This window comes from Python bivittatus, unplaced genomic scaffold (genome assembly GCF_059951505.1).
Source record: "Python bivittatus isolate LINGU-HERP-01145 unplaced genomic scaffold, Pbiv_v1 ctg000610_np1212, whole genome shotgun sequence".
Classification (NCBI taxonomy): Eukaryota; Metazoa; Chordata; class Lepidosauria; order Squamata; family Pythonidae; genus Python; species Python bivittatus.
In genome coordinates, this window is record NW_028277088.1 from 14239980 (window position 1) to 14263380 (window position 23401).

At 38.1% G+C, this 23401-nt stretch overlaps 1 protein-coding gene across 5 annotated transcripts in view; it reads left to right on the top strand.

Annotated features, from left to right (window-relative positions):
• The window catches only part of NRP1 (neuropilin 1), a 156810-nt gene that overhangs the window by 118384 nt on the left and 15025 nt on the right, over window positions 1–23401 (top strand). For 4 of the 5 annotated variants that reach the window (XM_088150053.1, XM_088150055.1, XM_088150054.1 and 1 more), the window contains exons 12-17: window positions 722–826; window positions 4807–4866; window positions 11821–11982; window positions 13250–13521; window positions 15727–15820; window positions 19146–19205. In XM_088150053.1, coding sequence (XP_088006179.1) covers window positions 722–826; window positions 4807–4866; window positions 11821–11982; window positions 13250–13521; window positions 15727–15820; window positions 19146–19205 — 753 coding nt within the window. The remainder of the gene's footprint in view (window positions 1–721; window positions 827–4806; window positions 4867–11820; window positions 11983–13249; window positions 13522–15726; window positions 15821–19145; window positions 19206–23401) is intronic. The other variant, XM_088150057.1, reaches the window with a different exon arrangement.

Here is a 23401-nt window from a genome sequence, read left to right on the forward strand (position 1 = left end):
AAAAAAAAAAAAAACCTCAAACAAAACCTTCCTAAAGTAATGGAGAATGTGGCCCCATGAGGAAAGCTCTGCAGATATATAGTAACTTCCTCTCCAGGTTGTCTTATCTACAGAATCTGTAGATACTAATACAACTTTGAAATCTGTCCACTTGTATTAATGTGGCTTAAAATGACAATCTATCAGTAAGGATCAGGAACAGTGACTTTGGATTTGATTTGCATCTTTTCCTATTGTTGGAGTTTTGATCAAGTATGGATCTTGAAATAACATTCCACACTTGATAGAATCATACTATTGTATACTATTACCCTTTATACTTTGGTAAGAATAAGCCATAAGCCATAATCTTTTCTTCCATGTGTTAGGCTGTGAGGAACAAAAGCATTGTGAAATTAAAGATCTTTAATTTCACAAAAGAAATTATCCCTCTTCCTCTTCTGATTTCCTGTCCTTTGCCTTCCCATTAACAGGGTAACAATTGTCCAAGCTGAAATCTAGGGAGCTAAAAAAGGAAATTCAGTAAAAGCATCATTTTGGTTATTAATTCTTTTTAAATAATTCTTAGCATTTTAATCTCAAGTCTTCTCCAATCTGATACCTCCCTGTGTATTGGGGCTGCAGTTCTCATTATTCCCAGCTAATGTGTGTGCATTCTAACATATTAAAAAACTGCCTTTGAGTATATCTTAACTGAATCAAGCTGGGATTTTTGTTTCAGTTCCTACTTCTGCCCCAACCACAGCTGATACCAACCCTGTGGATGAGTGTGATGATGATCAAGCCAACTGCTACAGTGGAACAGGTGATGACTTCCATTTGGCAGGTGCAGAAACCATCCACATTCCATTGCAACTCTGTTCTCATTCAAATCATTTTCCCAATGCCATACTTGTTTTATCTTTATCACTCATTAAAAAAATCATGACATATGCATGCAAAATCAGCAACAAGGTGTTGAACTTAACATTCATAGGTTAAGTATATGTGTTCTCATGTATCTGTAAATTGGAGTGCTTTAAGTGAATATATTTGTCTGCCTTTTAAATATTTTCATTAAGTAATTTGATTTAAATCTGCTTTATTAGATATGAGTCCTGAGTATGCATCAGTAACAAATACTTCATTTGAGGAAGAAATGTGGGCAACAATATGTTGGCTTACAAGGTAGTCTCTAAATGAGAAACCTTAGCTTGCATAGAATAGTGTGAGCATGCTTGGGCTATGCCCAAAATATGCCAAAATTGACCAGTACTGTTACTAGCAGGAGAGGCATCTGAGTGTGACTAGACCTGGTAACCTAGTCTAAGCCTTCTTTATATTACTAAAAAGCATGATGTGAAAACCTTGAGTGACAAAGCCATGATGGACAGTTAAGTTCAATATCTATGGGCCAAGCTGTGAAACTAGGAAGATTAGTGAAGGTTGCAAGGAACTGATGGTACAGGTTTAATTATGAATGAAAGGAATAAAATGTATGTTAGAAAATATGAATTGGTATTATTTGGGTTGTTCTGGATGCCAGTGAATATTGATAATGGAAGAATCAAGATGGGGGGGGGGGAAGAATTATGCAACATTCTGGGAATGAGAGCCAAAGGATAAACTATTCTGTTAGACAACTTTAACAGATCGATAGGAACAAGATAAGAGAGTACAGAAAAAACAATTGGGCTACAGTATTTGGAGACCCAAGAATAAATAAAAATGATAATGGAAGAATCAAGCTGGGGGGGGGGGGAAGAATTATGCAACATTCTGGGAATGAGAGCCAAAGGATAAACTATTCTGTTAGACAACTTTAACAGATCGATAGGAACAAGATAAGAGAGTACAGAAAAAACAATTGGGCTACAGTATTTGGAGACCCAAGAATAAATAAAAATGGTGACTATGTGGTAAATATCTGCATAGAAAAAAATTCTTTGTTTCAAACATATGGTTTAAACATAAGTCTAGTCATACATATATATGGCAAAGGAACAGACATAAATCTAAAAAACACAAAGTATGAATATGGAAGCTTGGTGGAATGATGTAGTGAAAGAGGCTATGGATGAGGGGGGAAATGCTTATAATTGCTGCAAAATAGATGAGAGAAATATATTGTATAATGTGTATAGACAAGAAAAGATACAGTAGTTGCAAAAATGTAGGCAAAGAACAAGGACATATTAAGATTAGACAAAGGAGAGAAAATGCAGAGATTTTACAAAAATAAAAATTTTGTTGGAAATGAATGAGGAGGCCAAGCAAAGGAGCCTCTAGTAGAGTGAAAAGACTTAAAATTAAAGTGATAAATTGTTTGGAATGAAAGTGAAGTGAGAGATTGCTGGAAGGAGTATTTTAGGGATTTGTATGGAACATTGAATACTAGTGTGTCAAAGAGTAGAACTGAAATTAATGCTAAAATGTTAATGTCCAACAAAAAAAACTAGGACAAGTTACTCATAGATGAAGTAGTGATGAACTTTTAGGCTACACCTGTACATTGTACTCATAGATGAGTTGAAGATGCTAGAAAAAGGTAGAGCAAATGTTGATAGTATAACTGAAGAACTGTTAATGCATGGAGGTTGTTTGCTTATGGAGTGGCTGGTTACTTGCATGTGTGAAGAGTGTGGCTTCATTGCATATTGCAGTGAGGAATATGTATCTGAAAATTAATGTATCAAAGACCAAGGTGGATGTATTTGACAGAGAAAACTGAGTGAACAATTACAACTTATACATACGAGAAACTTATGAGAAACTAGTGAAATAGTTGAATTTATGTACCTTAGCAGAACATTTACCAAAGATGAAAAAATATATGCATATATATGTGTGTAATTTTGTACCATTTTATTTCAAAGGAAGTTTATTAATCAAGAACAATAGATTACCAATAAATTGTAAAATACATGTTAACCTAAAGTACTACAACTTTAGCCCTAATGAAAATCCTGGGATTTATTGTTTAAAGCCCAGTATGTAAATAGCAAGAGAGAGAGAGATTTTCCTCCCTCCTGAAACAACCTTTTAATACAGAAGTATGCTAATCACTTGTAATTTAACTGTCTTAGCTGGATTGCTAAGTAGGCTAATGCAAGCTTGGCTGAAATCCAGTTTATTTATAACCTGGGGTAGATGTCTTCTAAACCCCATTTAGTAAAGACATCACAATTGGGGGAGGGAAAGGGGGAGAAATATTTTTCCTTTTCATTATTATTTTGCCTCAACTGGAACTCAGTGTCTGTTCTACTTCAGAGATGCATTTAAGTCTGTATAGCACATCTAAGCATTAGCAAATTAAAATAAGTTGCAGAAATCAGAGGCCTAGAAGGGTATCTGTTTCTTCTGTAGGCCACACTTTGGTTTGCTGGTGAAGCTGTGTGGAATTCTCTTATCCCATGGAGATTTATATCTGGTTTGTTAGTTATGGCTTGTCTGTTAGTCAAAGTGATATCCCTACAAATAAGTGACTTCATTTTCATCCTGTGACGAATTATTGCCCAATTGCTCCCTTATGAGCTGGAAAGTTTAACATTTATTGTTTCCTATATGGTAGTGCAGCTTCCAACATTGTTAAAATCTGGCAAGCCATATTCAGAGGATCTTAGCGACTTTAGCCAGGTAACAGAGCTGTTGATATGCTTGGGCTAGGTTTTATCTTCTCTTGTAGTGTGTGATTAATTGGGCATAAAGGTAGCCCAAAGCAAATGCATTCTTATTAAGCATCACACAGTACTGGTGCCTGGTTTTTCCGCCCGCCACCCCAACAAATTTTAGGCTCCTTTCCTTCTTATGCAAACAATGAAAATGTAAAAACAGTAACAAGAATTAAGCAAGCTCTGAGTGTTCTATCAGTTCCATGAGATGGATATTATGGCATTTTCCTTGAAAACATTCCCTAAAAGATTTAAGATAGAAGACTGCACAAAGCCTGCAGATTGTACTACAAAGCATTCTGCCTTATTCAGCTCCAATCTAAACGTGTCAAGTTCATTAAGGAGCAAAATATGATGCATAAAAGAATAATGTAGCAATAAACCCATCTCATAAAGATTTTCTATTTTAAAAAATGAAGGATTTTCATACATGCGTATTTTATCATATTGTATGTCTCACTCCTATGCATCCCGAGACTCATAACCCACATTTTGGAAAATGCAGTGATACATGGACCAAAACATTGTGGTTAGTATAGCATGGTTTAGTCCTATAGATATGAATAAAGCAAGCCACTATGGGTTGCACAGTAAACCACAATTTAAAAAATCATGGAATAGTCCAGCATATAAATCGAGCCACTGATTCTAATCTGGAAAATTGAAACTGTGCCTTTAAGGATAAATCTCAGCTATAGTACTAATCGCACTGCTGGTATGATTTGCTGTACATGAAAAAATTGTTTCTGCCACCCACCTTAAAATTTTCTCTAAGTTTCTAATTTCTAAAAAAAATCTAGAAATTTCTAAATTTCTCCAATCAAAACCAAACTCATCAACCTTTCAAACTTTTCTTGTGCCAATTGTTCTAATTTAGGGCTTTTATATCAAGCCTCCATATTAGCAGCCTTTGCAGTGGAATAATAATGGTAGAATTTAGCTAACAATATTAAATTCACTTTGGAAAAAAATGAAAAGGGTTATACTCAAAATAGCATATTTTTCAAATAAAGTATCTCTTGAAAAAAAGAAAGAAATAATAACCAGACCTTGATGTTTCATTTTGCATTAATGCTTATAATAAGGTAATAAATGGGTGCATTTTGACTTTGTTGGTACATCTCTCTATCTCACTCACATGGAATTTTGTTTTCAGGGAGTACCACAGCTACAATCACAGAAAAGCCAGTATCAACTGATACTACAGTTCAGCCAGGTAAGCTATAACAATAATTGACTCTGGATAAAATGCAGTACATTTCAGAATTGTGTCTTGCGTGAAAGCACGTTAAATGAATTGCAGGACTTTCTTTCAAAAAATGCTAAATTATCCTTCAAAAGTCTTTGAAGGATAATGTAGCATCTGAATTCTAAGCTCGGTTCAATAAATACTCTCCTACTTTCCTCCAAATGTGTATACAATAAAGAATGAGTTTCCCGCCTGTATTGATGCATGCCAAGTTGTGACAATACTACCAAAATATTCGGCCTCTGAATTGCACACTGTACTTTCAGGGAGAAGCACAGTATCTTGTCTCTGACACGTTACGTGTTTGCAAACCAAAAGGAGAAAGGCCATCGAGAACAGGAGTGATATTCATGCTATTTATATCTTCCACTGTTCTGGAAAAACGACACCCAAACAATGTTTGCCAGGATTTTTCCTCCTGTCATAGAGTTGGCAGTTTTACAATATTCTTTCCTAGGTAGACTTCTTTGAAAGAGTTTATGCAAATTGCCTTAGAAACTTGAACAGAGAGGGGAAAAAAGTTGTTACTGGCAGCTGGTCCTTTTTCCTCGATCAATACAATAGCTAATAGTGCTTGGAAAAGCTCTTAATTTGCAGTTTCATTGGGCTATTTTATTATCCTGCATGGAGGGGGGGGGGAGACAGAAAGATCCCCCCCCCCAAATTCTCTAAGTCTGATCAGCAATTTTAAATGCTTTGTGTTAATAATTGTAAAGAGGGAGAAAGGTCACTCCTCAGTTACCCATTTCCTTTATTAAACAACCATCAGGCACAGCCTCAAAAGTAATTTCACAGCCTATGTGTCTTTGCATGTGTTTCCGCCATACAGAGGCTTTGCTGCAGGCAAAAAATGAATGTATCAATAACGAAAAAGCATCCCTAAAGACAACAGTGTGACAAAAACTGATCAGACCAAACTAATTAATTCCAAGATTTTGTCTCTTAACCTCTAAATTCCCTTGTCATAAACGTAAATGCTTTCCACACTTCAGACTAATTTCTCTTCCTCCAAGTTCATTCAGTCAGCATATACTATTGTGGGCAGCTTCCTGTTGTTTCTACCTTCAGAGTGTTTAAAAAAAAAGAAAAAACTTTGTTGAAACATTATATTGGGGGCTACTTTTCTTGACAATAATCTTGCCCCCCTGGATTCAGTTCTGTTTGATTTCTTTGTATTCTGAAGGCTTGTATCCTGAAGCTTATAATAAGGTACTACTATTATAGGATCTTATTTTATATCAGTTTCTCACCTGAATATATGTGCGTTTCTTGCATTTCCTAGACAAAGGAAGTTTTGTGTTTCTTTACACATGATCCCACTTTTGGGTGACTCCTGAGCAGTTTTAGGAAAACAAAAGTAGGGCTGTAGAGCTAATCTAACTCTACATCTATCACGACACACATAAAAAACAGGCAGAGCTTTGATCACACCATTGTGGCTTCCAGTTTTAGGGTATCTAAACCTATTTTAGGGTTTCCTGCCATAAAAAGACATAATAACAGGATAGCTTCCATCTTAACTTTTCTGACCACACTTGTTTGTAGCTATCACTAAGGTATTCTCAGAAGTCTTCTCCAACACCAACATTCAATAGCGCTGATACTCTTTCACTTCGCCGTCTTCAAAGTCCAACTTTCCCTTCTGTAGAGTGTCACAGAGAATACCATTGCTTACACAATACTGATCTTTGTAGCTGTAGACCCGTCATGGCATTTGAATATGCCATGTCTATGAATACTAGTCTATAGCATATTTCTTGACTGTTTGTTCGTTTACTGTTGAGAGTTGACCTAAAAGACAGTAACTATCTACCACTTCAATACCTTCTTTGTCAGTTCTATGGCTGGTTGTTCTACTTGTTGTCATTAGTTTGGTCTTTATATTTAATTTTAGCCCCATTTTTTCACTATGCTCCTTAACTTTTATCACTGGAGTTTGCAGATCCTTTGCATTTTTGACTATCAGAGCAGTGTCATCAGCGTAGTGAGATTACTGACGTTTCTTCCTCCAATTTAAAAGCACACTCATCTTCTTCCAATCCAGCTTCCCTTAATATATATTCAGCATATAGATTGAATAAATAAGGGGAGAGTATATAAGCTTGTTTCACTCCTCTGGCAACCTGGTGCCAGTCTGTTTCACCATGTTCTGTCTGTACTGTGGCTTCCTGACCTGTATATAGGTTTCACATGAGCATAATGCGATGTTCTGGGATTCTCTTTTGTGTAAGCATATTCCACAGCTTGACACGATTGACTCAAAAGGACACCTGTCTGTAATCATGTATTATGTATGTAAAGCACATAAAACTTCTGTTTGTTTCCTTTGGATTTCTCAGTTCTCCAGCACAGATCAGCAATGATATCGCATGTTCCTTGGCCTTTTCTAAAGCCAGCTTGAATATCTGGCATCTCCTTTTCCATATAAGGCTGTACTCTACATTGGATGATCCTAAGTATTCTTTTGCTAGCATGAGAAATTAAGGATATTGTATGATACATTACTCACTCTGTTAAATGTCATTTTGGGGGGTATTGTAGGCTTGCTTTTTTAGGGATGAAGCTAAAGTTATTCAAATATTTGCATTTATAAAGCATGGATCCTAACACTTTAGACAGTTGGAGTCCAGTTGGATAGAAGCACTGTATACATTTGATTGATCAATTAATTAAAGAAAAATAAACTTGACAAATGCCATTCTGATGCTTTGGCTTCCCCATCCTTATGTCTCAGAATTCCCAGTCAATTAAATAGAGCCGATTCCCTGGTAAGACCTATTAGAATAAGGCTAACAAATCTGAGCTGCAAAAATCTGGACAACGAGCAGGTGGCAGAAAAGTTTTTTCCTGTCTCTTTTTGCTGCCATCTAGCATTTATCTAGATTTTTCCAACCTAGATCTGATATCTTTACACCCTCAAACGCTTTAACTTTAAGGCCATTCTTTTGTATTTCTTAATATGATGCTTGGCTCCTCAGTTAGATCAGTCAGTGTTCTTCATACCACTGAAGCATTTCAGAAGTGGAGTTTGCAATGGCCCATAGACAATGATCAAGGGCGGGTGCTAAGCTGCTGCCGTTGCTGATAAATAGCTGGCACATAAGTTGATTCAAAGAAGCTTCCATATGATGGATGTAATTCATAATCCACCTTTTTCCGTGACCTTCCAGCGTTTAAAATGCCTGTGAAAAATGACATATGTCACAGAGGTGACTGTTTTGAATTTGGTCTACTCATGGTCAGACTTCCTCTAGCGCTTGGTAGCTTGATGGTTCCATTGTCTCTCCATGACTACAGAACTGGCTGTGTGGTGGTTACTTGCATCATGTTCCTTTTTCTTGCAGCAGAGCTGTCAAAACTGTGTGGGCCAAGAAAGACATTGCAAAGGGTTTGCCTGGCTGTCTGCTGATGCTGTGGAGCATTAATTGTTCCAGCTGTGAACAAGAGGTGGCCAAGAAATGCAGCTGTTGGCTACTCTCGTAGGCCGGATTTGTTTTAATTACACAATAGCATATATAAAAGTCTTAAAGAGATTTTGCTGGTGAGATTTTGTCTTCAGCTTTAATTCAAACAGCTTGTTAGGCATCTCTATTGCTGCTGCATTTGCTGCTTATCTGGAAAGTGACGAATATACAAACTGGGTGGTTTGTGGGTGTTTGTTGCTGGTTTTTCTTTTTTGTAATCAGGAAGCAAGATCGGTGCTGTAGGAGAGTATCCCAGTTGTATTGACTCAGGCATCAGAATGATGAATGAGATCATGTATGTCTGGGATTACTTGGGAATGCTTTGCATACAGTGAAATAATTTGGAAAATTGCAACATTGCATGTTTCTGCTAACTCAAATTGGCCTTGGCTGACAGTTGATCTGTTACATATACGTATCTGAATGAGAAAGAAGACATCAGAGGACCTGTTGTTTAAGAGCTAGTGCAGCATCAGATGAGAAAGGAAGGAGTGTCTTTCTGATAGTCTAAAAGAGGGTGGGAGACAGGCTGTGTCTTCCTCTGAGAGAGAGGAGGGAACCTTGTATAATGCTGCCTCTAGCTGTCGTTGGCCTGTGGATCACAACACACATTCCACTGTCCTATGCAGAGCTTGGAGTAAAATGTTTGCACATCCATTTTAAAATGCTTAGCTGGTCCTCGTTATCTGGAGAGAAAGTAGAATTATTCATTTGGGAATTATCCAAGGTTATGGCTGGACACTTGCTTGTAGTTCTCCATAATAAGAAAAGAATTCGGCATATTTTGAAATGATGGACTAAAGAAGTCTACCCGTTGTGTTGAATAACTTTATTTTTAAATTCAAATTCCAAGTTCCACTGAAAAATAATAAACTCTTTCATGTAAGACTATTTGGCAGACGTTGGGAGAAGCTGAAAGCAAACTATGATCTCACCCTGACCAAAAGAAGTTGCATAACGCCATACTTCTCATGCTTTACCAGGACCTTTATATTCTGTTTGGTTGGCTCTAGGCCATATAGTCCTCCTTTCTTATCCAAAACTATTCATATAATTGCTGCCGCCATCTTGTGGGCCAATTAAAAAAACCTTTGATATATCCTGATTAGTACTGACAATATATTCATACTTTGCAAAGGCAGAATAGGTAAGTACTCAAGAGATCTGGCATTCCCAAGTAGAAAGGACTATGTTCATTTGGAACTTCTTCTTGATTCTTTTTTTAGTTGTATTGTGAAAAACACAAAGAAAGCCCTACATGTACCTCTAGTGGTGCGGGGCTCTCTATCTAGACATACTTGTAAGTAACTTGTGCAAAATGTGGAAAAGGATGCACATACAGCAACACATCCCACTGAAAGTAATTCAGTGTATAAAGCTAACATCTGCATTTGGATGTGTATCTGGATGCAAATCCAGAATCCAGATATAAATCCAGTTACCTGACTCTGCAGTTTGTCAACCTGTTTCCATACATGAATCCTCTTCTGTAATGGGGAGACACAAAAAGTCTACTGAAAGTGAAACGTAACAAATCATTCTTCTAATATAGGGAATAGCCTTTCTGGAATGCTGTGAAATCCTTGAAGTACATGCTCAGGAAGCAGATGGGGGAAACAGATTATTTAAATGTAGAACAGGAATTCATATATTGTGGAGAGCCTTCTTAGGTTGCCAGACAGATTCAGAACTCCATCAGGAATTTCTCCTAATATACATTCCACATGTGGAATATCCCTTATACTGAAAGCAGACTTTTATGGAGAACTTTGGTATGTACTTGAGAGCCTCCATTTCTGTAGCAGGATATAAGAATGAACTGGAGAAGTACAATACAGTTCTAAGTTTTCCTAAAATAAAATGCTACATTCAAGACATATCAGATGCATAGATTTGCTTTACAAGAGGCTAGTCTGCTTATTGTCTCGTCTAGAATTGTCTGCAGACTGATAGTAGCTCTTCAGGAACTTTGGCAAAGCAGATTCTTTCTTATGCCTTGCTACTTGATATTTTTAAATGGAAATGCCAAAGACTGAACCTGGGAATTTCTGCATGCAAAGCAAACAGATTCCCAAAGTTGGCAGAAGATGCTGCTTTGCAATTTTATCCCACTGTCTGCCTAAGAATACTGTGGTTGGTGGGGTTGCCAGAATGACTGTCAAGTAGTTTTATTCAGAAGCTTGTCATTGATAGCTTGGTTCTCAAACAGTAATAGGAAAAAATGGTGTTTATACACTTATACAGTGTGCATAACCAACATCTGCATTTGGGTGCACAAGTGGATGTCAATACAGAATCCGTGTAAACATCCATTTCGTAATATCCGTGATCTGAATATGTATGCAGCTGATCAAGTGAGCTAAACTTAGTTAAAAGCCATAGCATAGTTATAATAAAATTACAAAATGAGAAATAGCCTTTTCTAGTAGATCCAATTTACATAGGACAAAATGGACATGGGTGACAGTGGGCTGTTCTTTATGGCTGAGTTAGTACCATCCACCAGTTCTTGAGCTGGCAGGAAGATATACCAGCATAGAATTCACTGCTCCATTGACGATCCCTATTCTGTTCCAGGCCCAGTGACGGTAAAGGTGCTGTATTTTATACGGGTGCGTCCAAGGCTTGGGCATTTCTCATGCCATGGTTAAGTGCAAGTGGGGAAAAGCTTCATATGGCCCAGGTTCAGATGCATCACCAAAACTATAATTTATTGCTATGTAAGCAAAAGGAGACTTTGCACTCTTTTCCCCAAATCTTCCTCTCGAACAATGCAACACCCACCATTCCTCTGGCTGATGTGGAAGAGCTTCTGCTCTAGCAGTCTCCCCTGGCACTGATGCCCGCGTATCCCTGGTTCATACCAAGCAGTTTAGGAGCCATGCTGCAGTTAGGTAATTTTAGACTTCAGGCTTAATGGCCTCATAAAGTGGGTTCTTTAGATCAGTGTTGCTCAATCTTGGCAACTTTAAGATGTGTGAACTTCAAATCCCAGAATTTCCCAGCCAGCACACATCGTAAAGATGTTAAGGTTGAGAAACATTGCTTTAGATGATTGTATGCATTACTCCATTTATTTCAACATGGGACAAGCCAGTTCTACAATGCTTTAGGGCCTTCTGTGTTGAGTGAGACCTTAGCCTTACTGTTCTGCCATAATTGCTTTACTGTTAAGAAGCTGTCTGTCCCTACAATGACTTGGACCAATGCCATATTGGGACATTATGGGAATGTAAAAACTGGTGGAAAGCTCATTGACTCCCCCCCCCCACACACACACACCTCAAGCACAACACTCAGCTATTTAATGCCAATCATTGCATGTACATCAGTGGGGGTAGATGTCAGAGGAACGTAGGATACATTGACTGTTTGTTAGAATTATCTTTAGATGCGTTTTTGAAAAGAAGTTAAAGTACAACAATAATTTAACAGATTACATCTTGTTTTCTCGCAGCCATCCACTACTCCATTACTGAAGAACTTCCAGCATATGGTTTCAACTGTGGATTTGGCTACAGTTCTCAAAAGACAATCTGTCGCTGGGAACACGATAGCCAGCTGGACCTGAGATGGGCCGTCCTCACCAGCAAAACAGGGCCCATTCAGGACCACACAGGTAAAATAGGGTTAACAAGTGATCCAGTGACAAGTGGGGAAAAATAAATATTGCATTTAAAATAGAAGACCTGCCAGGGAACATTTATGTTAATTCAGCTTTGTACTGATGAAAAGGATGGCACCATTTCAAATCTTGTCCTAGAATTACTTGTTCTCTCATTGAAGGGTTGGGGTGGGGCGGAATGGTATCTCTTAAATGAGATTTTGTTAGCATCAGACATTAGGTACTTTTCACATTCTAAAACTATAATCTGAAAACAGATGCACAGGGAGATATACATACATACATACATGCATGCATGCACATGCACACGCACACACACACACACACACACACACAGACATACCTGATATCCTTCTTTTGTTGTTGTTGTTGCTTAACCTCATCTTCATGGTGCCACTGTTTAAAGGAACAAGTCAGTTGCTATTCCTGCACTTTTCTACCTAGAAGAGCCATTTGACACGTTCTCCCCTGAAAAAGGGGTTGACAATATATGGAAATGAATACATTAATTAGTTGATTACAGAAAAGCTGCGAAGGATTATTTCAAAAGCTGCAGGCTGGGATGCAGAGAGACAGAAGCGGTGGGGTTCTTTTGAAAAATCTACTCTCACACACAAGAGCTAACTCCCATACAATACAACTGAACCAGAATGTACACAAACAGCAGCTAAGGTATCCCTTTAGGGCATGTTTCTCAACCTTGAAACTTTAAGGCGTGTGGACTTCAACTCCCAGAATTCCCCACCTCCATACGAATTGTATTTTTATGATGAATTGCATTTCAAATGTGTACATATTTTATAAGCATTTTATCATGTAAGAAACACATATAGTACAAATGGAAAGTGGATGGGATGAATTGACGTGGGCAGAAACATGTCTTAATATCTCCACTTTACTACCCTGCCCATTCCTTCATAATAATCTCTCCACACTGTTACCAAAATGATGCCTTAACATTTAATAAATCAGGAACATTCATGCCTTAACAAATTTCAGTTTTATTTATTTATTAAATTTTTCAACCGCCCATCTCCCCCCAATGGGGCAACTCTGGGTGACTCACAAGAAACATTTTGGTGGGAAGGGGAAGGTGAGATTGGAGAAAGGCATACCCATAGATGCCAGAATATTTCTCAATATACTGTTCAGTTGCAACTTTTCAGAAGAAGCCTGTTCACCTTGTAATGCTTGAAGTTTATCAGATTAAAGGGAGTCAAAACTGGGTCATTGTTTCTAATGCAGTGTTTTGTCACAATAGGAGATGGCAATTTTATTTATTCCCAAGCTGATGAAAACCAGAAAGGCAAAATTGTCCGCCTTATCAGCCCCATCATCAACCTGCAAAATTCTGCACTTTGCATGACTTTCTGGTATCATATGTCGGGCCCTCACGTCGGCACGCTAAGAATCAAACTGCGGTACCACACCCCTAAAGTATACGATCAGGTCTTATGGATGCTAAGTGGAAATCAGGAAAACTGCTGGAAGGAAGGTCGGGTTCTTCTCCACAAATCTGTGAAACATTATCAGGTAGGCCGAGAAATCTGAGCATAACAGCATTACATGCATTGTGCATGACTGAAGTCCCGTCTTAAGTTGTCTGTCATGGAGAAAAAGCTGCTGCACTAAAATGAGAACCAGAGCAACAGAGATCTGAGTTTGATTTGCTTGATTAAGATACCCATGGAGTATCTTAATACTCCATGGTATCACTGGGCCCCAGGCAAAGCAAAGTGGGAACCCTGAGCTTAGGTGAGCAAGGATTACTTGGAAACAGAGAGAGAACATGCAAATCGATAGCGCATAATTAATTACATAGTCTAGCCCCCAATCTTACATCACTAATGAGGCAAATACCTGGACCTGAACCTTGAGGCTGGTGCTTGGTTTTTGTTTCCCTGATCTGCCTCACTGAGAAGCTCCCAACTGAACATGCTGTTGATTGCAATAAGGGGGGCCAACTTCACGCTCGGCAGATTTAGCCTCGTATCTTCTTCTTTGCTTCTATGCCTCAGGGTCAACTGTGGTTAGTTGCAGCATCAGAAAGCATGCTGCATTCCTTGCTTGTTGTTTGTGATATATTGTGTTGTTTGTGTTATATATGCTCTATTAATATTAAGACCAATTTCTTGTTTTCTTTGCTGTGCTAGCTAAGATTAAAATTCAGACTTCTAAACCTCACAGTCAGAATCTTCATTTTAAATGCTAATTAGGAAAGGGTTGAATTGGAACCTCTTGCATCCAAAATATAAGGTCTCCTGCTGACCCTCTGCTTTCCTTTTTGACCCCTTCTATCACACGCACTTCTACCACTCCTTCCTTCATGCCCCTTGGACTGCTGGTGGAGGGACCAGTTGCTTTTGCCAGAGGTCTGGATCAATTGTGTGCAAAGGGTTTTTGTGTCTGTGGAGCACTAGGTTGCAGAAGACAAATGCAATCATATTATCATATCTAATTGTATTTGCACTATTTGGATTTGGGAGAAGCAAAGTCTGAATTAGCCACTTCATATTAAACATGAACTTGTCATCTGTGGTACCTAATCTGCAGATGAATGCAGTTGTGCCCTCATTTTCTTCCTTCTGTTGGGAGAGAAATTCTTTCTTTGAGCCAGCTTATTTACAGTTTAATATTTTATACATGCATCTATATTATGAAAAAGTACAGGAGTCAAAAATAAGCCCAGAATCATAGCAGCAGCTAAGTACAGAATCATAGCAGCACCTAAACAACTTCAGATGGAAACCTCTTTGTAGAATCAAGGTCTTTGCGTCTGGTACTGAAGGCACCAGGAGAGTCATCCCATAGGGGTCTTTCACTGCAAGAGACTTCTGATCACCACCCATCTAGCCTCAGATGGTGGGACTCCTGTAGGAGAACTCTCAAAGAAAGTAATCACACTTTCCAGAGGAGTCTGGCTCTAACCATCCTGGGTATTTTCCCCTGAAGCTTAAAGTAGCTCTTCTTTCTGCCATGGTTTGTAACTCAGCTGTATATTGGCAAGCCTCTTTTCTTCTTCTGCATCCTCTTCCCCCTACACTAAAGTGGTGCTCACTTTGGGGGCCTGTAAGGCTCCATAGCTTTTATTTGTTCTTTTTTTAAAAAAAAAAAAATGGGAGGCTAGCCCATATACAGTAGATCCCACAGGCATTTTTAGAAAATAAATGATGTGTGACGGCAGTTCAGTGTGATCTTCGCCCTCAGAAAAAACAATAGGTAAAATTAAGCTGGGGTTGTAGAAAGCATCACAAAGCACTGAAGAAAAGAATGAATAATCTCACTTTGCCTTCTGGTAAATCCCATAGCAGCCATTTTGAGAGAGTGTCCATCTAAAAGGCCCACAAGCCCCAAGGATAATTTAACCCAACAGATGATAACAGAATAGCATAAAAGAGGGCCATGGTCCATCTTAAGTACTTCTGTAAAAATGTCTCAGTATCAGTTATGTTGAGAATATGAAAAACCTGCATAAATTATACTGTACTCCATGCATCTCCGAATGCTGGTTTGCCTCACAATGGTGCAACGTGTCTTACACATTACCCCGATAGTGAAATTGTGCTTTCAGTGACAGAGTTGTTCCTTCATAAAGTGATACATTGGTATGACATCTTGAACCTTGATAGATAACAGAAGACTGGTCTCTTCAATGCATGCTTGATTAAAAAGTCAGTAACTAGTCTTTGTTCTGGCTGTTAGAGTTTTAACCAGCACAATGCAATTTAATTTTACCAGGTAATGGTGGAAGGAGAAATAGGAAAGGGAAATGGAGGAATTGCAGTTGATGATATTAACTTTGACAGCCACATAACACAGGAAGAATGTCGAAGTAAGTATGATTTGCTAGCAACTATCTAACCTACCATACAGAACACTATGAATTCGAGTGGTGGTGGTGGTGGTGGTTTATTATTATTATTATTATTTCCACCTTTTTTTATATCCAACTCAAGGCAGGGAACATACCTAGATATAATATACAGGTTATAGCAATATCATTAATAGATGTTGGATCCTATGCGTCAGTAGTTAATTATTTACCTGTATTTTTTTCCTACCATGTATCTTTTGTACATCTCTTGTGAACAAGTTACCCCAAGAGCCTAGTCCTGTGCAAAACTAGATGATTTCAATGAGTTTAATCATGCTTGATTTTGCACAGGGTATAGCTTAAGTAAGCTTAAGCAAGCTTCATAGGTGACCAGGGGTTTGGACACAAAGCTCTTTTCTTCTAACTCAGTCTACCATCTGATTACAATGGAACTAAGTTGATTAGTCATGAAAGTTTTAGTTGGTGAGGCTGCAATCCTATGATATCCATGCCAGTCCCAGAATAGGGTACAATAAAGCCACCCAACATTACAAAGTTAAAACCAATCAAAATTATTAAAGGTGAAAGCTTCTGATTGGACTGTGAAAAGAACAACAGAATGCCCAATAGTTTAGCCAAAAGTGTGAGTGAAAAGATTGACACTAAACTGTAAATAGCTACAGGCTAATTTTGAAATTGGAAGTTGATTAAGCAAGAATAATAGATTACTATTAAATTGTAAAATACATGTTAACCTAAAGTACTACAACTTTAGCCCTAATGAAAATCCTGGGATTTATTGTTTAAAGCCCAATGTGTAAATAGCAAGAGAGAGAGAGAAATTTTCCTCCCCCCTGAAACAACCTTTTAATACAGAAGTATGCTAATCACTTGTAATTTAACTGTCTTAGCTGGATTGCTAAGTAGGCTAATGCAAGCTTGGCTGAAATCCAGTTTGTTTATAACCTGGGGTAGATGTCTTCTAAACCCCATTTAGTAAAGACATCACAATTGGGGGAGGGAAAGGGGAGAAATATTTTTCCTTTTCATTATTATTTTGCCTCAACTGGAACTCACTTCTTCCTACTTCAGAGATGCATTTAAGTCTGTATAGCACATCTAAGCATTAGCAAATTAAAATAAGCTGCAGAAATCAGAGGTCTAGAACGGTGTCTCTTTCTTCTGTAGGCCACACTTTGGTTTGCTGGTGTGGAATTCTCTTATCCCATGGAGATTTATATCTGGTTTTTTAGTTACGGCTTGTCTGTTAGTCAAAGTGATATCCCTACAAATAAGTGACTTCATTTTCATCCTGTGACGAATTATTGCCCAATTGCTCCCTTATGAGCTGGAAAGTTTAACATTTATTGTTTCCTATATGGTAGTGCAGCTTCCAACATTGTTAAAATCTGGCAAGCCATATTCAGAGGATCTTAGCGACTTTAGCCAGGTAACAGAGCTGTTGATATGCTTGGGCTAGGTTTTATCTTCTCTTGTAGTGTGTGATTAATTGGGCGTAAAGGTAGCCCAAAGCAAATGCATTCTTATTAAGCATCACACAATGCTGGTGCCTGGTTCTTCCCCCCACCACCCCAACAAATTTTAGGCCCCTTTCCTTATGCAAACAGTAAAAGTGTAAAAACAGTAATGAGAATTAAGCAAGCTCTGAGTGTTCTCTCAGTTCCATGAGATGGATATTATGGCCTTTTCCTTGAAAACATTCCCTAAAAGATTTAAGATAGAAGACCGCACAAAGCTTGCAGATTGTACTACAAAGCATTCTGCCTTATTCAGCTCCAATAAGGTGTCAAGTTCATTAAGGAGCAAAATATGATGTGTAAAAGAATAATGTAGCAACAAGCTACTTTCCACACTTCTTATTGGTTTTGCCTTCTTATTATACCACATTATTATGCCAGGCATTACTACCAGGAAAAAGGTACAGGACACTCCATGTCAGTCACCCTCAAGTAACCCTTTTCACTTGCCATATCCTTCTCTTGCACTGAAACACAAACATTCTCATACTCCTGATTCTCAGGACCAAACCAATCTATGAAGTCAAAAAGGGGAGCTCATTTTATGACTAACTATAGCATGGGGGGGTGAGAGAAAAAGCCAACCTCCCTGTGTTCTGCTACTTTAATTCCTCCCTCTTGCCAAGAAGGTCTTTGAGTAGAGGCACTGGAGTATTTGGCCAGATCCATTTTTTAGCCTAAGCAGATGTTTGATGCCCCAGAAATTAAGAATTGGTGAACCCACAAAGAATCAAGGAAGGAACCCTCAACTTAGGGCCATATGCCCAAATTGGTAACACAGAGTCACGTGATTGGTTCATGCTGATATACCATCAAATTCTTAAAATCTGAAAGTCACCCAACAGCATCACTGCAAGGCGCTAATTTTGCACCCTACAAAGGAATTGGGGCTGACAAAGGTTGTTCCTCTGGCAATGGTATTCCTTTAATTTGGATGATTATAATTCTGTTGATCATATCCCTATACTTCTAATATCTGTATAATTACAATTGCACTTCTTTAGCCCATCTCATGAAAATTTTCTATTTTAAAAAATGAAGGATTTTCATACATGCGTATTTTATCGTATTGTATGTCTCACTCGTATGCATCCCTCTGAGACTCATAACCCACATTTTGAAAAATGCAGAGTGATGCATGGACCAAAACATTGTGGTTTGTATAGCATGGTTTAGTCTTACAGATATGAATAAAGCAGACCACTATGGGTTGCGCAGTAAACCACAATTTAAAAAATCATGGAATAGTCCAGCATATAAATCTAGCCACTGATTCTTATCTGGAAGATTAAAACTGTGCTTTAAGGATAAATCTCAACTACTACTAAGTACAACTGGTACTAATTTGACTTCTGGCAACATTTACTGTACATGAAAAAATTGTTTCTGCCACCCACCTTAAAATTTTCTCTAAGTTTCTAATTTCTTATTTCTAAAAAATTTCTAGAAAATTTCTAAATTTCTCCAATCAAAACCAAACTCATCAACCTTTCAAACTTTTCTTGTGCCAATTGTTCTAACTTAGGGCTTTTATATCAAGCCTCCATATTAGCAGCCTTTGCAGTGGAATAATAATGGTAGAATTTAGCTAACAATATTAAATTCACTTTGGAAAAAAAATGAAAAGGGTTATACTCAAGATAGCATATTTTTCAAATAAAGTATCTCTTGAAAAAAAGAAAGAAATAATAACCAGACCTTGATGTTTCATTTTGCATTAATGCTTATAATAAGGTAATAAATGGGTGGATTTTGACTTTGTTGGTACATCTCTCTATCTCACTCACATGGAATTTTGTTTTCAGGGAGTACCACAACTACAATCACAGAAAAGCCAGTACCAACTGATACTACAGTTCAGCCAGGTAAGCTATAACAATAATTGACTCTGGATAAAATGCAGTACATTTCAGAATTGTGTCTTGCGTGAAAGCACGTTAAATGAATTGCAGGACTTTCTTTCAAAAAATGCTAAATTATCCTTCAAAAGTCTTTGAAGGATAATGTAGCATCTGAATTCTAAGCTCGGTTCAATAAATACTCTCCTACTTTCCTCCAAATGTGTATACAATAAAGAATGAGTTTCCTGCCTGTATTGATGCATGCCAAGTTCTGACAATACTACCAAAATATTCGGCCTCTGAATTGCACACTGTACTTTCAGGGAGAAGAACAGTATCTTGTCTCTGACACATTACGTGTTTGCAAACCAAAAGGAGAAAGGCCATCGAGAACAGGAGTGATGTTCATGCTATTTATATCTTCCACTGTTCTGGAACAACACCCAAACAATGTTTGCCAGGATTTTTCCTCCTGTCATAGAGTTGGCAGTTTTACAATATTCTTTCCTAGGTAGACTTCTTTGAAAGAGTTTATGCAAATTGCCTTAGAAACTTGAACAGAGAGGGGGAAAAAGTTGTTACTGGCAGCTGGTCCTTTTTCCTCGATCAATACAATAGCTAATAGTGCTTGGAAAAGCTCTTAATTTGCAGTTTCATTGGGCGATTTTATTATCCTGCATGGAGAGAGGGGGGGAGACAGAAAGATTCCCGCTCCCCCAAATTCTCTAAGTCTGATCAGCAATTTTAAATGCTTTGTGTTAATAATTGTAAAGAGGGGGAAAGGTCACTCCTCAGTTACCCATTTCCTTTATTAAACAACCATCAGGCACAGCCTCAAAAGTAATTTCACAGCTTATGTGTCTTTGCATGTGTTTCCGCCATACAGAGGCTTTGCTGCAGGCAAAAAATGAATGTATCAATAACGAAAAAGCATCCCTAAAGACAACAGTGTGACAAAAACTGATCAGACCAAACTAATTAATTCCAAGATTTTGTCTCTTAACCTCTAAATTCCCTTGTCATAAATGTAAATGCTTTCCACACTTCAGACTAATTTCTCTTCCTCCAAGTTCATTCAGTCAGCATATACTATTGTGGGCAGCTTCCTGTTGTTTCTACCATCAGAGTGTTTAAAAAAAAAGAAAAAACTTTGTTGAAACATTATATTGGGGGCTACTTTTCTTGACAATAATCTTGCCCCCCTGGATTCAGTTCTGTTTGATTTCTTTGTATTCTGAAGGCTTATATCCTGAAGCTTATAATAAGGTACTACTATTATAGGATCTTATTTTATATCAGTTTCTCACCTGAATATATGTGCGTTTCTTGCATTTCCTAGACAAAGGAAGTTTTGTGTTTCTTTACACATGATCCCACTTTTGGGTGACTCCTGAGCAGTTTTAGGAAAACAAAAGTAGGGCTGTAGAGCTAATCTAACTCTACATCTATCACGACACACATAAAAAACAGGCAGAGCTTTGATCACACCATTGTGGCTTCCAGTTTTAGGGTATCTAAACCTATTTTAGGGTTTCCTGCCATAAAAAGACATAATAACAGGATAGCTTCCATCTTAACTTTTCTGACCACACTTGTTTGTAGCTATCACTAAGGTATTCTCAGAAGTCTTCTCCAACACCAACATTCAATAGCGCTGATACTCTTTCACTTCGCCGTCTTCAAAGTCCAACTTTCCCTTCTGTAGAGTGTCACAGAGAATACCATTGCTTACACAATACTGATCTTTGTAGCTGTAGACCCGTCATGGCATTTGAATATGCCATGTCTATGAATACTAGTCTATAGCATATTTCTTGACTGTTTGTTCGTTTACTGTTGAGAGTTGACCTAAAAGACAGTAACTATCTACCACTTCAATACCTTCTTTGTCAGTTCTATGGCTGGTTGTTCTACTTGTTGTCATTAGTTTGGTCTTTATATTTAATTTTAGCCCCATTTTTTCACTATGCTCCTTAACTTTTATCACTGGAGTTTGCAGATCCTTTGCATTTTTGACTATCAGAGCAGTGTCATCAGCGTAGTGAGATTACTGACGTTTCTTCCTCCAATTTAAAAGCACACTCATCTTCTTCCAATCCAGCTTCCCTTAATATATATTCAGCATATAGATTGAATAAATAAGGGGAGAGTATATAAGCTTGTTTCACTCCTCTGGCAACCTGGTGCCAGTCTGTTTCACCATGTTCTGTCTGTACTGTGGCTTCCTGACCTGTATATAGGTTTCACATGAGCATAATGCGATGTTCTGGGATTCTCTTTTGTGTAAGCATATTCCACAGCTTGACACGATTGACTCAAAAGGACACCTGTCTGTAATCATGTATTATGTATGTAAAGCACATAAAACTTCTGTTTGTTTCCTTTGGATTTCTCAGTTCTCCAGCACAGATCAGCAATGATATCGCATGTTCCTTGGCCTTTTCTAAAGCCAGCTTGAATATCTGGCATCTCCTTTTCCATATAAGGCTGTACTCTACATTGGATGATCCTAAGTATTCTTTTGCTAGCATGAGAAATTAAGGATATTGTATGATACATTACTCACTCTGTTAAATGTCATTTTGGGGGGTATTGTAGGCTTGCTTTTTTAGGGATGAAGCTAAAGTTATTCAAATATTTGCATTTATAAAGCATGGATCCTAACACTTTAGACAGTTGGAGTCCAGTTGGATAGAAGCACTGTATACATTTGATTGATCAATTAATTAAAGAAAAATAAACTTGACAAATGCCATTCTGATGCTTTGGCTTCCCCATCCTTATGTCTCAGAATTCCCAGTCAATTAAATAGAGCCGATTCCCTGGTAAGACCTATTAGAATAAGGCTAACAAATCTGAGCTGCAAAAATCTGGACAACGAGCAGGTGGCAGAAAAGTTTTTTTCCTGTCTCTTTTTGCTGCCATCTAGCATTTATCTAGATTTTTCCAACCTAGATCTGATATCTTTACACCCTCAAACGCTTTAACTTTAAGGCCATTCTTTTGTATTTCTTAATATGATGCTTGGCTCCTCAGTTAGATCAGTCAGTGTTCTTCATACCACTGAAGCATTTCAGAAGTGGAGTTTGCAATGGCCCATAGACAATGATCAAGGGCGGGTGCTAAGCTGCTGCCGTTGCTGATAAATAGCTGGCACATAAGTTGATTCAAAGAAGCTTCCATATGATGGATGTAATTCATAATCCACCTTTTTCCGTGACCTTCCAGCGTTTAAAATGCCTGTGAAAAATGACATATGTCACAGAGGTGACTGTTTTGAATTTGGTCTACTCATGGTCAGACTTCCTCTAGCACTTGGTAGCTTGATGGTTCCATTGTCTCTCCATGACTACAGAACTGGCTGTGTGGTGGTTACTTGCATCATGTTCCTTTTTCTTGCAGCAGAGCTGTCAAAACTGTGTGGGCCAAGAAAGACATTGCAAAGGGTTTGCCTGGCTGTCTGCTGATGCTGTGGAGCATTAATTGTTCCAGCTGTGAACAAGAGGTGGCCAAGAAATGCAGCTGTTGGCTACTCTCGTAGGCCGGATTTGTTTTAATTACACAATAGCATATATAAAAGTCTTAAAGAGATTTTGCTGGTGAGATTTTGTCTTCAGCTTTAATTCAAACAGCTTGTTAGGCATCTCTATTGCTGCTGCATTTGCTGCTTATCTGGAAAGCGACGAATATACAAACTGGGTGGTTTGTGGGTGTTTGTTGCTGGTTTTTCTTTTTTGTAATCAGGAAGCAAGATCGGTGCTGTAGGAGAGTATCCCAGTTGTATTGACTCAGGCATCAGAATGATGAATGAGATCATGTATGTCTGGGATTACTTGGGAATGCTTTGCATACAGTGAAATAATTTGGAAAATTGCAACATTGCATGTTTCTGCTAACTCAAATTGGCCTTGGCTGACAGTTGATCTGTTACATATACGTATCTGAATGAGAAAGAAGACATCAGAGGACCTGTTGTTTAAGAGCTAGTGCAGCATCAGATGAGAAAGGAAGGAGTGTCTTTCTGATAGTCTAAAAGAGGGTGGGAGACAGGCTGTGTCTTCCTCTGAGAGAGAGGAGGGAACCTTGTATAATGCTGCCTCTAGCTGTCGTTGGCCTGTGGATCACAACACACATTCCACTGTCCTATGCAGAGCTTGGAGTAAAATGTTTGCACATCCATTTTAAAATGCTTAGCTGGTCCTCGTTATCTGGAGAGAAAG